This window comes from Talpa europaea (genome assembly GCF_964194135.1).
Source record: "Talpa europaea genome assembly, chromosome: 13".
Lineage (NCBI taxonomy): Eukaryota > Metazoa > Chordata > Mammalia > Eulipotyphla > Talpidae > Talpa > Talpa europaea.
Window position 1 is genome coordinate 14,316,878 of NC_140080.1, and position 13,574 is coordinate 14,330,451.

Sequence of the window (13,574 nt, forward strand, 5' to 3'; positions counted from 1 at the left end):
AAGTTTTTTTAATGGATCACTTACTTAATTAGATTCTTTTTAAGAAATTTAGAACACCAATTTGTAAGGGTAAATTCCATTTGTGAGGAGCAAACACAGTGGTGTTAGCCCTGGAAGTGGAGGAGTATCTTTGATTTTGGTAAAATTTGTGGCCCTCAGCTTTCTGATTAACCACGTGTGCTTCGTAATCTTATATTTTCCTTCTCTTTGTTGAAGAGCTCACTTTCCTGGTATTGGGACTTACTCAGCTTCTTCTTGAAAGAAGAAGCATTTGTGAAATGTTTTGGGACTTTCACACCAATGATAAAATTTTTATTGGAGGAAACAGTGACAAATCTGGTGTGTTCTGCGCAGAGGATCTTGATTGAGGGATAGAGTTTCAGTCGCAAGTCAGCATTGCTCAGGTGCTTGAGGAAAGTCACCCTATTCCCCCAGTACTGCCCATTGAGGATGATCAGAATGGCCCCAAAAGTGAGGCTAGCTGGCAGTTTTCATGTCGGCTGACAGAAGGGTTTTTTGCCATTGCTCAACAGCTTTCAAGGCATATCTTCAGTAGGATAGCAAGATATCTAGATATCTTGCAATATTTATAACCACTATAGTACTGCTGTTCTTGTCACCACCTGTGAGTTTTGTGACAGTAGCAAGAACCTTCTCTTTTTTTTTTTTTTTTTCAATCCTGGGTTTAGATTCTGAATGCTTTCTCTTATACATGACCTTTCTGGACTAGGTAACTTGTGAATATCTACCAGTTCCTCTGACTAGGACAAAGTTTCAGCTGTAATGAGGCCTTCCCTCCTTAGGTGTTGTGGCATTGGGGTTCTACTTCTTAACCTTGCCACCACCATCAGCCTTCTTGGCTGCAGCGTTCTTCTCTGTAGTAGTTGGCTTCTCAGCTTTTCACTTGCCATCCTGCAAAGATAGGAAAGAGTTTAATAAGGTATATTCTTATTGACAATTCAAAAACTAAAACCTAGCTGAACCCCATATGAACAATCACGTAATACTTGAAGAAACCTACACTTCTCTGTATTTTAGTAAGTATGGTGCATATTATGAAACAATAGTTCAGATAATAGAGTATTTGTTACTCTCTGACCATAAATTACTTTTTATCATGTGGAAAGATTACTTGTGTTTCTCAAAAGAGCATGGCGTGCTGCACTTAAATTTACAAATACACACTTTCAACGTGTGAATTTTGTTATTAGCTGGAGGCCTTCACTTTACTTGTTGAGAAAGAAGCACCTGCTCTCTGTTTTTACATTTTTAATTGTACCTATTTCTCTTTAATGTCTGTAGGAGTTATCTTTGCCACTACTTTCACTTCCCTTCTTGTCAGCCTCTTAATCGCTTTCCTTTTAGGACACTTATCAACCAGCACATGTACTGCATGTGGTAGACGTAATAAAAGAACCTGATTGATCTACCAGGGCACTATTTGAACTCAAAATTATTCCTTGAATTGTAGTTTTCCAACCTTGTGGAAAAGTAGAAATAAAATATTGTGTCAGAGAGGAGGCAGCACATCCAGTTTAATTCTAGTTTTGTCACTAACAAGCTTGTTTTCTTGGTCATGTGACTTACTTTCTTGTATCACAGTTTTCACCTTTGTAAAATCAAATATTTGGGCTTAGAGAATTTCAAGAATTCTGTGGTTTTTATATTCCATTCTTTCTAAGAGTTTGTATCAGTATTTGTCCGTACTATAGTTTGAAAGATGAAATTATATTTTTTAAGGGCAAAAAATGTGTTTCTCTAATTAATAATCTTTACTCTCCTTTAGTAACATTAGTAGCCATTTTGAAAGATAGTTTCCAAAAGTTTGGTCTTCATTTAAAGCAGAGCAAAACAGAAGTTTCTGATAACCACTGAATTGCTGATTTGGGATGAAGTCAGCTGCTATTTGTGCTGTTTTTGTCTCTTTCAAGGACCAGTTGCAATCATAGTCCAAAAATACAGTCTTACAATCTTTAATTCTTATTAAAGATCATTTGTATTTTTGCTATTAGAGGACATAAAGGTAGTGTATGGTAAGAAAAATTGTTTTTACAGGACTTGTAAGTTTAATGTTACTTTTACAGAGCGAGAAATAGATGCCATTTTCCCATGTTCTGTTAAATATTCAGTTATCTTTGATTACATTTAGCTTTGATATTTTTAACACTTTAGTGTTAAAGGATCTTTTTGAGGAAGTAAACTAATAATTAACTATGAAATAGCTAATCTATATTTAGAAAACTGTGCTTAGAATGACTCCTAAGTTATTTTTTTAAATGATGCAATTCCAATAAATATCAGTATGAGGGAAAATATTTGATGAAATAGTTGAATATCTCTTAGCTCAGTTTTCTTGCATTTATAGTCCAAAACAAAGTATATTTTGGAAGAGATCTCTATGGTAAATCTATCCAAAACTTAAGAAATGTCATTCTTCTTTTTTTTTTCTTTCTAGTTGATAATCAGTCTTAAGCTGTGTAAATTACAGTGACCTATGGAGCTAAATCTAGTAAGCACTTACAGATGCTCTGTGACCTGCCTGTATCTTTGACCTTGTTTACTAATCTTTTCTTGTCCATAAACCTTCTTTCTCTTCTTTGAACATAACTATTCTCTTCTAGATAAAATGGACTTTTAAAAGTTGTTATCTTTGTTTGAAATGACTCTTCTGTATATGTTTTCATGGCCTACTCTTTATCATTAGATCTCAGCATAAGTTGTCACCTTTTTCTTAACTACACTCTGAAGTAGCAAATCCATCACTTTGGTATCATCCTATTTTAATTCTTTATCTAGCACCTTCCATTCTGATAACTTTGTTTGTTTGTTCCTCCTAACCCACTATCAGCCCCAGGCACATTGTAGTTACTCAGTAGGTAGTTTAATGAATGAATAAACTAAAACACCAGCTTATTTCACTTGACACCTCTAAAGAAAGTAGCCATTCTAATTTACTTTGTCTCTGATATAAATTCACTTAAATGTCATTCCATTAAGTGTTACCTTCATTTTGTAAAAGGTTTTCAAAGCACATTAGCTTGAGCTAATGAAAATGTTTTTTATTTTGTTTCTTATAACATTCCAATTGTTTTGTTTTGTCTTTAGATTAATTGGAGGATCTGACAACAAACTGATATATAGACATTATGCAACATTATATTTTGTCTTCTGTGTGGATTCTTCAGAAAGTGAACTTGGCATTTTAGATCTAATTCAAGTAAGTTGACACTTGCCCCTTACTGTCTTAAGTTATAATTTTGGCATTTACATTTTAGAAAACTTGTATATTCTAAATTTTTAAAATGATATTTTGTTTGGTAAGACAGAATTTCATGATAGTTATTGGGTGGGTAACAGAAAGATGAGAAAGTTAATATAATCTTAGTAACTCTAATCACAGCTAATTTCATCATGTCCTCTTTTCTTGTTCACCTAAGTCACTAGAAGAAGCCCAAGACTCAGGGTCTCTTACTTTATGTCTCCAGGTCTGATCCCAAAACTCACTCCTCCCATCTCCTGAAATTTCTTTCATAATGTTATCTGGAGCTCAAGGTCAGACATCAATAAATTCCTCTTTATCATCAACCTGTTCTGTTAATATTACTTTCACCTTTATACTCCAAGTTAAATCTGACTTCCCATGATATCACCTGCAACCCTCTCAAGTAACAGTTTTTTCCTCCTGCTTTCTTCATATAATTAAGCCTGGAGGAGATGTTCTTTTTGCTTTTCTTGGCTTTTCCCAGATCTTTCAACCTTCTACCTTCTAAAGTGAACTCAAACTTTATCTCAGGGTAATAAATTTTAACACCTTCTACCCATCCTCTTGCGGTAGTATTTCATCCCCACCTCCCATTTATTGGAGACTTTGTTAAAAACTTTCAAAGGTCTGAGATTTTTATCTTATTTGCAAGCTAACAACGAGTTACCTACCTCAGTTTCATGGATACTGGCGGAGAACTGAAGACTTTTGAGCTAGAAACAGGATTTTATTACTAACAGCAAAAGCAGTAGCCAGAGTAAGCATTTATGAATGCTGATTCCCCCATTCCCATTTCCCAAAGGATAAGTTGAAGAGGGCCTGGCGATACGTTCATGCCCAGTAGATTTATATTAGTGAAACTGCAAGCTTAAGGAACTGAAATCATTTAAAATGGACACTAGGTGTGTCTCCCCTTGTCCTGGAGGAGAGAATAGTATCTTCCAGGGCTGTAGATAAATCTACCCTTTGCTTTCGAGAGGAACGTTATCTGTTTTCCAAGTAGTTTACCATGCAAGCTTGCTTGAAAAGGTAACTGCCTCCCCGGTGGTGCAGTGGTTGAGTGCTGGGTTGTGAGGCTGCCCGCAGCCTCTGCAGCACGTTCAATCCCCGGCCACCGGGTGAGGGTCCCACATGGCGCAACAGACCTCTCCTGCCGCCCGCTGCTCCCCTCAGCAGTGTACTTCGTTGATCTACCTGTTCTGCTCTCCGCTCTGGCTCTGGTGAATTCTCTCACCTTCCCGCACTTCTGACTGTGCCTAGTGCTTGTATGGATGAATAAATAAATCTTAAAAAAGAAAAAAAAAAGAAAAGGTAACTACAGAAAGATGGTCACTACTTCTGTTCACGTTATATGCAGAAATGGGTGACCCTGGAGTCATCTCCTAAGAGATTTTAGTTAACTGGCATTCACTGTAAAACTTGTTTATAATTCTTGGTAAGTTTTAGTATTCATGTGGATAATTCTCCTAGTATGCCAGTATCTCCAAACCTAGAATTCTTTTTCTCCAGTGAATTTTATCATCTATCTCACCTCACTACAGACTCTATATCTGTGTTCATGTGCTCTTCTGTGTGAGATGAACTCACTGTACTTCTAGCCGAGGCCAGCCCACCCACTTATATACTAATTTCCACTTTCTTACTGCTTTAGCAATTCTCCCTCTTCTATATTTTATCCCACTCTTTTAGATCATTCCCACTAATTTAAATCTGTTCTTTTTTTAAAAAAATATTTATGCATACAAGAAATGGGGTGTAGGCCAGAGGTGCGGGGGTTGGGGGGGTGAGAGGATTCACCAGAGACAGAGTGGGGAGCAGAACAGGCAGAATGAATGAAATACACTGCTGAGGGGAGCAGCGGGCAAGTCAGGAGAGGTCTGCTGCACCATGTGGGTATCTTCCTGGCCAGCTGGGGATGGAACTCGTGCTGCAGAGGCCTCGGATTGCTTCATAGTGCAGTGCTTAACCCCTTGTGCCACCAGGGAGGCCCTGTTCTTCCTATCTTTAAAATTAACTCTTACCACAAGAACAAAAATTGTAGTTGCTACAAATGTATTGGGGTAAGATTGTCATGAGGGAATATGCTTAGGTTTTCTTTCTCTCTTTAACCTGAACACTGCAAAAACATAAGAACATTATATAGATACATTGTAGATTACAAAAGCTGCAAATAAAAAGAAAGATTTTTTTTTGCCAGTGTTAGAGAAAATGAGAAATTAACCAAAGCAGAAAACTTTGGTAATAATTCTGTCAAAGCTTAAATATTAATGATTAGATTAAGGTTCCTCCTATCAAATATTGTTAATAGAGAAAAGACAAGAAAACAACAACAGTGAGTTAATATGCCATGCTATTCTTTTAGTTATTTTAATTTTTAAATGTAGTTTTTTTTTTCTTACATCATTGAGCCAAGTTATTCTTACATTCAGCCTTCTTAAACTGGACTTAAAGGAAGAGCTAGAGAGCTGCTTTAATCATGGCAGACATTTTGGTGTCTGTGATTTTTTTTTGTCAATTGGTGGTGAGGAAGTGGTACTTTTAATATAAATATGTATGTATTAAGATAGAGTATGAAATAGAATGTAGTTTTTTTTTTTTAAAACAGTAGTAAAAGCACCTAAGAGGAAACTTGAAAGAATTTTGAGCTTGAGACAGATCTGCTCTAAGATTCCTTGGATCTATTTCTACTTTTCTCCTGGATTACTTGAAAAACATTGCTAACTTTTGTTTTGTTTTCCTAAAGGTTTTTCTAGTAAAGTAAAAGAAGCCAAATTTTACTTATATGTTGATTGGTAGCAGTTTAGGGTTGACCAGAATTCAATATTGCCTTGCCTTTTAACTTTGTTCATTGTTACATTTCTTGGTGTATCCCAATAGGGAGTAGTTAATTTGTTGTACTATTATTTCAAAGAAGTTTCCTATTTTTCAGGAAATGATTTTTATTATGTGCTTTCTGTTTTTCAATTAGCCATGTCTAAATAGAGTTTTAGACATGTAGACACTACATTCCAAGGCATTGTTTATTTGCAACTAATGTTACAAGAGGAAAAGCAGGAGAAAAGTAATCCATTTCAAATTCAGGCTGTTTTATTGAAGTATTGCAATTAAGAATGACCTCAACAAATAATAATTTTCCTAGGGTCAGATAACAAGTATTTTCTACTGTATTGTGATTTAAGTCATGATTATTGGTTATTGTTTTGATATTGTGGTTGCTCTTAATAGTTACGATAGCATAGTTATATCTCAGAAGGGAATTATATGGGAAGTTGTCAGTGTACATCCTGCATCACACCTGAAGAAAATTCTATCAGTTTGTGGGAAGTAAAAACTGTCTTGTGTTTTAGCTACTAGTATTGAAATGTTGACAATGTGTCTTTATATTAGATAAAATACAGAAAAGTGGATTTCAGGAGAAATGTCATCTTTCCATCACTAATATAGCTAGAATGATTTTTACAGGATCTGTTGTATTATCACATATCAATCTATCATGTGATAGACCACACAAAAAGAAAAGCTTTCTTATTTACCTTATCTGGGACTGATTCTGTCACTACCACAAACACGGGGAGTTCTGCAATTGCTGTCATTCCCTAGCAATTAGCACATGTCATTAAATACTTAGGAGGGTGTGCTGAGCATGTGCTTTCAAAACATTGTTTGTTTCAACAAAGATGGGAGGCAGTAAATTATTGTTTCTGCTTTTGGTAAATCAAACAACTATTTAGAGCTTATTTAGAACTGATTTTCTTGCTGTGTCCATCGACTAGTTTTTTTTTTTTTTTTTAAATTTTCTCGAGGCATGTCTTATTTATTTCTTTATTTATTATTTGTTTGTTTGTTTGGTTTATACATGCACTGGGTACAGTCAGAAGCGCGGGAGGGTGAGAGAATTCACCAGAGCCAGAGCGGGGAGCAGAGCAGGCAGAAGGACCGAAGTACACTGCTGAGGGGAGCAGCGGGTGGCAGGAGAGGTCTGCGCACCATGTGGGACCCTCCTCCGGTGGCTGGGGAGCAGCTGGGGATCGAACCTGCGCCGCAGAGGCCGTGGGCAGCTTCGCAACCCAGCGCTCAACCGCTGCGCCACCGGGGAGGCCCCCATCGACTAGTTTTGAGAAAGGAAGTGTGATGAAAAAAACAAAACTGGAAGATTTTAAGACAAGAGTGATTAGATCACATTTTTTGTTATTGCATATTCTTTAGAGACTGTATCAAGAAAACTTAATAATTGTCAACATGTAATTGCTAATCATGTTTAATTTTGATTTTTTTAATATTAAAAAATGATACCAAATTTGGAAGCATGCATTTTTAAGCAAAGATTTTGTTTCTAAGGTATGCATATGTTGTCCTAGATTTAACTAGATTTTGTAAAAAATCTGAAAGAAGACATGGTTAGTGTATTCCAGATGGACTTTATGCCAGTTTCTACTATGGCTGTTTTAGTGTGATAGTGACTGCTGTATAAGCAAACGTCAGCGTTGTTAGCTGGCTTATTTTAGAGTTCTTTTTGTTGCAGCCTATCTTCATTGGAAGTGTTAAAATATTTACAGAGTGCAAATAGAAGTTCATTAAATATTAATATGGGTTGTTTGAGTTATTTATAAGTGGTCATATTGTCCTCAATTAATTTATTACGCCAGGCTGATAATGGAGGCATAAAAGTTCTCTAGATAATTCCAAATTCTGATGTTTGCTGTCCACATGTAGCAGTTATATCAGCATCAGTCTCACTTGTAGTTAGGACAAAATTGAGGACAGCTGAACTTTTCTTTTTATTTTGACAACGATGTCTATATATATATATATATATATGCATATATATAAGTAGAGCTCTGTGTAATACTTTTGTCACTCCTGCGGTACTGAATGTTAGACGGACTTGTGAAATTACTATACTGTTCATGCCAGTTGAGTATGATATTGAGCAAGTCATTTAATCTTTCTAGAACTTGAAGTTTTTTGCCTTCAAAGTGTTGTTTCAACATGCTGCCTACAGACATCCTGGGGTTGTTGGAAAGATCAATGAATTTAAAAAAAACAAGCTAGTGGTGGGCAAAACCATTCAGGCTCCGCTTTGTGCTGACTATATAACTTTGTTCAAGCTGTTTTTCCTCTTTGACCCTAATTTTCCTCATCAACAAAATGGGGGTAGTAATAATAATATCACTCATAGGGTAGGTGAGAGGATTAAAAAAGATATTATACATAAATCCCACGGCTAATTGACATTTTACTGACATCATTCAAGTTTATAAGGAAGGTATTTATCAAGTGTTATTAACACACAAACTGAATTGGATAAAAAAAGTCCTCTTCCTTTATAGAAGAATTTGTGAACTTTGTATCCTATGTTATTGTGTGATTGTTTAGTATGCATTCTACATGGTGCTACAGTTATGTGGTAAGAGGCTTCATTGGGGAAACTTGCAAGCCAAGAATACTTATGTGAAGAAAGATCACCTCACCTGATGTTTCCCTTCCCATATAACAAATTGTCCTGAGGTAGGACCTACTGATCTTTGAATGGTGTCCTGCCCCCGATAGCTGCTCTCTTTTATAGGGTGCACCCAAAAGCTCCTTTGTTAGTGGTGTGACAGATATACTACTTAAGCTTTGAGCTCTCTAGGTTTAGGTGGAACCAGTTTTAAGACTCACTTGGGAAACTCAACTGATGAGCACATGGGGACTAGAGGAAATTGCAGCTCCTCTATAAAGGGATGGTGGGAAGAGGGATAAACCCTGTCCCATGGGAGATACGCGTTCTGATGCAGTGCTTCCTGCTGGAGCCTTGGTCCAGGGGCTTATTTTCCAGGCAATTCAGAGTGAATACCCAGAGAAACAAAAAAATATTTCTGTAAACAGTTTGAATCAGCATTCCTAAATTCTTTTTTTTTTTAACATTCCTAAATTCTTTTTCTCTTATTTTCATATTGAGAGGTCTGATTTCCAGTATTTGGAAATAAAGTAGTCAATTTTCAGTTACTTGCATTTCCACTTCTTCCTGATAAATCCTGATGCCAGATCTGATGATACCCTCTTTTTTAATGTACCTGTTCTGTTGACATCTCAGCATTCCTCTGGGGAGGTGTCGGAGTGTTAAGTTGGTGTTTGGAGTCAGATGATAGGGGTTTGAATATTGGCTCTGTCAGAACAGTTATATAACCTTGAACATATTAATTAGCCTCCCCATTCCTACTTTTCTCATGTGAAATGTGGATGTTCATACCTGTCTTGCAAGGAGTATGGCAAGACTCAGAGCTAATGTATACAAAATAGTAAGTATGGGGACTAGAATACAGTAGACACCTTATTATTATTTACTTTATGTGCACCTCAAGTGTTTAGTCAGAATTTCAGAATGGAAGCAACTTTATCATTTATTTTTCCCTTTTGAAATAGGTTTGAGAGAGAGTGAAAATCTCAGCTTATGCTGGTGTTTTCCTTTGATTTAAGGTAAATACTTTACTTCTCAGTGTAGAATAGTTGGTTATTAGGAAGGACTTGGGATGTAAGGGGGAGAATGCCCTTTGACCCCGCCCTTGAAAATTTCTTTCATATATTGAGGTTAATTCAGATTTACAAGAGTAGCAAACTTAACACAAGTAATTCTCCCATACCTTATCTTTACCCAGACTCCCTAAATTTAACGTCTTCACAAAATCACAGTACAGTGATTAAAATCAGGCGATTGACAATGATACACTACTATTCTCTAATCTGCAGACCTATTCAGAATTTTCTAGTCCCATTAATGCCATTTTTCTCATTCAAAGTTCAAATCAGGTCCTATATAGCATGCATGTCTTCTAATTCTCTTTTACTTTGTAATAGTTCATCTTTTTTTTCATCTATTTCATCTTTTATACACTGATCCTTTGAAGACTGCGAGCCAGCTATTTGTAGGAAATTTTTCAGTTTGTATTTATTTGAGATTTCTTAATGATTAAATTCATGTGTGGTTTTGGCAAGAATACCACAGAAAGGATAATATGTCCTTGTAAATGCATCATATCATAAGGTACATGATGTCATTTTTGTCCCATCACTTGTGATATTTAATTTGGTTCTTTGGTTAATGTGGTGCCTGCCAGGTTTGCATCCTGTCAGGTTTACCACTTTCTTTTTCCATTTGTGCCTAAAAGTATCTTGTGGGGCATATACTGACACTCTATAAATAACCTTTTACTAATTGTGTTTGGGCATTAATTTTAACCTCCATTGATGATTATTGCTCAAAAGATTATTATTGTGGTGTTTGCCAAATGGTGATTTTTTTTTCTCATTGTACCCTCTATATTTGTTAATTGATATTCTGTAAGGAAAAACTTTCTAAGGCTTTTATTCTTTTTATTTTGCTTTAAATCGGTGCTCAAAATATTAGTTGTACCATATTCAATTATAGGTAGAAGAGTATTTTTCAGGGGCAGGTACTATTGTAAAAAATCAGCTTTGCTTGGAAGTTTAAATATAGCTATAAGAATTTGTGTCAATGTAGAGTTAAAAAAATATGAGTTGCTTTTGTTGACAGCTACTTTCCTTTTTTAAGTTAATATTTGGTTTATTAATCTTAACAAAATTAAAAAATCTAGTTCTTTAGACTTGTAAATCCAACCTACAAATCTTCTTTATAATTTTTTTTATTTTATACATTTTTTACATTATTTTTCATTTTTGCACAATGTATGCATTTTTGTCTTGGTTATAGTCCCCATACAATTCCCACCCCCCTTGTTTTGATCCTACTCCCCCCCACCCCCCGCCATAGTGTGTCTCTGGTTTATAGTTGCCTGTTGATTTTGATTTTTACTTTATTATAATTAGGTTTTTTCCTAGTCCTTTATTTGGTTTTCTAAATTCCTGCTATGAATGAGACCATCCGGTATTTTTCTTTTTCTTTCTGGCTTTCTTTCTGAGCATGATCCCTTCCAGCTCCATCCATGTTCCTGCAAATTGCATGAGTTTATCTTTTTTGATTGCTGAGTAATATTCCATGGTGTATATGTACCACATCTTCTTGATCCAGTCATCTATTTTTGGGCATTTGGGTTGTTTCCAAAGCTTAGCTATTGTAAATAGTGCTGCTATAAACATAGGGGTGCAGGTGCCCTTTTGAATTAATGTTTCTGTGTCCTTTGGGTAAATACCTAGGAGTGGAATTGCTGGATCATATGGAAGCTCCATCTTTAGCACAACCTACAAATCTTACCAAATCACTTTAGTGGAAAAGGCTACCATCTAATTAAATTTCCAAAAGGACAAGCTGTTTATGCTTTGCATAATACCATTTTAATGTGGGTGGTAAAATTATAGAAACTTTAAATTTTTGTGCTTTATTCTTTTCTGTATTTTCCAACTTTTCTAAATAATCACTTCTTGCTATATTAAAAATGAATACTATTTCTTATTATTGTTGGAGGGAGTAGGCCTAGCGAATGAGATGTACAAAGTAAGTGTCTCTACTCTTACTAAGATTTTCATCATTGGCATGTTATTATCAAGCCAGATTTAGTGGAAATTTAGTCTGATTTCAGTTACATACTGAGTCAATTGCTGTTTATGCACCTCAAGATTCTGAATATGACATGCTAAGTACAGATCAGGCTATAGTCATAATTGTTCTTCAAAGGTAATTGATCTGATTTAAAGTTCAACCTTCATTCTCTAGCTCTGTTGTTATGTTCTTGGTGGTATTTTTGGATTCTGGCTTGAGAGAATCCTTATCTGTCTAGAACATCTTGCTGTTGGCTAAAAAATATTAGCTCTTTAGATATATTAGTATTCTTAAATCTCTACCACCTATTCTTGGGCTTAATAATTTCCTTATGTTATGTCAGTTTAACATTATGTATTTTATTTTCTATTATAGATTAGAAATGGTAGGATCTATTGCTCTTGACATTTAACAGAAGCCCTCACAGTCTAGTAAGAACCTCACAGTTGCCTTTCCTGTGAACATTGCTAGTGGCCTTGATAGTATACCTAGGACATCTGTGTGTACCATTATAATAGCATGAAAAGATGACCACCAATAAAGAATGTATTTCTAATTTACTCACTGTATACATTTTTATTTCTCCATGTTTATTGTACGATAGTAATAACTAATATTTATTGAGTATTTTTTTGTGAGACATTGTTCTAAGTCCTGTGATTTATTCATTTTATCACTGAAAGAATTCTTCTGCATAGATATGGATCATTATACCAAAATGAAGAAACTAAGGCTTAGGGTTAGCTTGCCCTAGATTTCATAGTTAGAGATTAAGCTGGAATTTTAATAGAGATATTATAAAGTTTATTCTCTTAAGTACTAAATATTAGCTGCCTCAAAATAGGTTCCTGTTGTCCTTTACAACCCTGATATAGATTTATAAAAATAGGAAACACAGGACTTTATATTGATAGAAGGGCTCAGGAAAGGGAAACTGTATGTATGTATATGTGACTTTTTCTGAATATCTGCCTTTTATATTTATTTTTGGGAAATAGACAATTAAAATTAAGGAAAACTTAAAATACAAATCTCTCAGTTAATTAAAAGTAATTTTTCTCTCATTGACCCTTGAATTCTTTGTGACCTGAGATTAATTAGTAGCTACTTAGTAGGTATCACTTTGAAATTGACTTTAAACTTTATATTATGAAACACAAGAGGGTGCTGTTTACCATGTCATTTCTAATTCTTGGCTTTTTTTAATCTTTCTCCTTGTGGAATATAATACAACAGCAATTTATTATTTCCTTAGTTTGAATTATCTTTTAGTTCTAAAAGGACAATAAGAATGAATGAGCTGGGCCTCCCTGGTGGCGCAGCAGTTGAGCTCTGGGTTGCGAAGCTGCCCGCAGCCTCTGCAGCGCCAGTTCGATCCCCAGCCGCTGGGCGAGGGTCCCACATGGCGTGCAGACCTCTCCTGCCACCCGCTGCTCCCCTCAGCAGTGTACTTCGGTCCTTCTGCCTGCTCTGCTCCCCGCTCTGGCTCTGGTGAATTCTCTCACCCTCCTGCGCTTCTGACTGTACCCAGTGCATGTATAAACAAAACAAACAAACAAACAAATAAATAAATCTTAAATAAATAAAAATACATGCCTCTTTAAAAAAAAAAAACTTAAAAAAAAGAATGAATGAGCTATTCTATTATGTAATAACATAGATGGATCTAATAAAAATAGCAATAAATAAAAGAAGTTACTCATAAAAGACCGTTTAAATATTCCATTTAAATGTCTTTCAGAAATAGTTGTATCTGCAGAGAAAGCAGGATAGTGGTTGTCTTTAATAGTGACAGTGACTAATAGAGTATGAGGG

General features: G+C 35.5%; 1 protein-coding gene across 8 annotated transcripts in view; it reads left to right on the top strand.

The window, feature by feature from the left end:
* AP3S1 (adaptor related protein complex 3 subunit sigma 1) overlaps window positions 1–13,574 on the top strand; it is a gene marked incomplete at both ends in the record, with an annotated part of 50,841 nt that overhangs the window by 20,496 nt on the left and 16,771 nt on the right. For 7 of the 8 annotated variants that reach the window (XM_084251945.1, XM_084251946.1, XM_084251949.1 and 4 more), the window contains one exon: window positions 3,106–3,217. The exons of the other annotated variant lie outside the window; for it this stretch is intronic. In XM_084251945.1, the coding sequence (XP_084108071.1) occupies window positions 3,106–3,217 (112 nt within the window). The remainder of the gene's footprint in view (window positions 1–3,105; window positions 3,218–13,574) is intronic. 8 annotated transcript variants of the gene reach the window in all.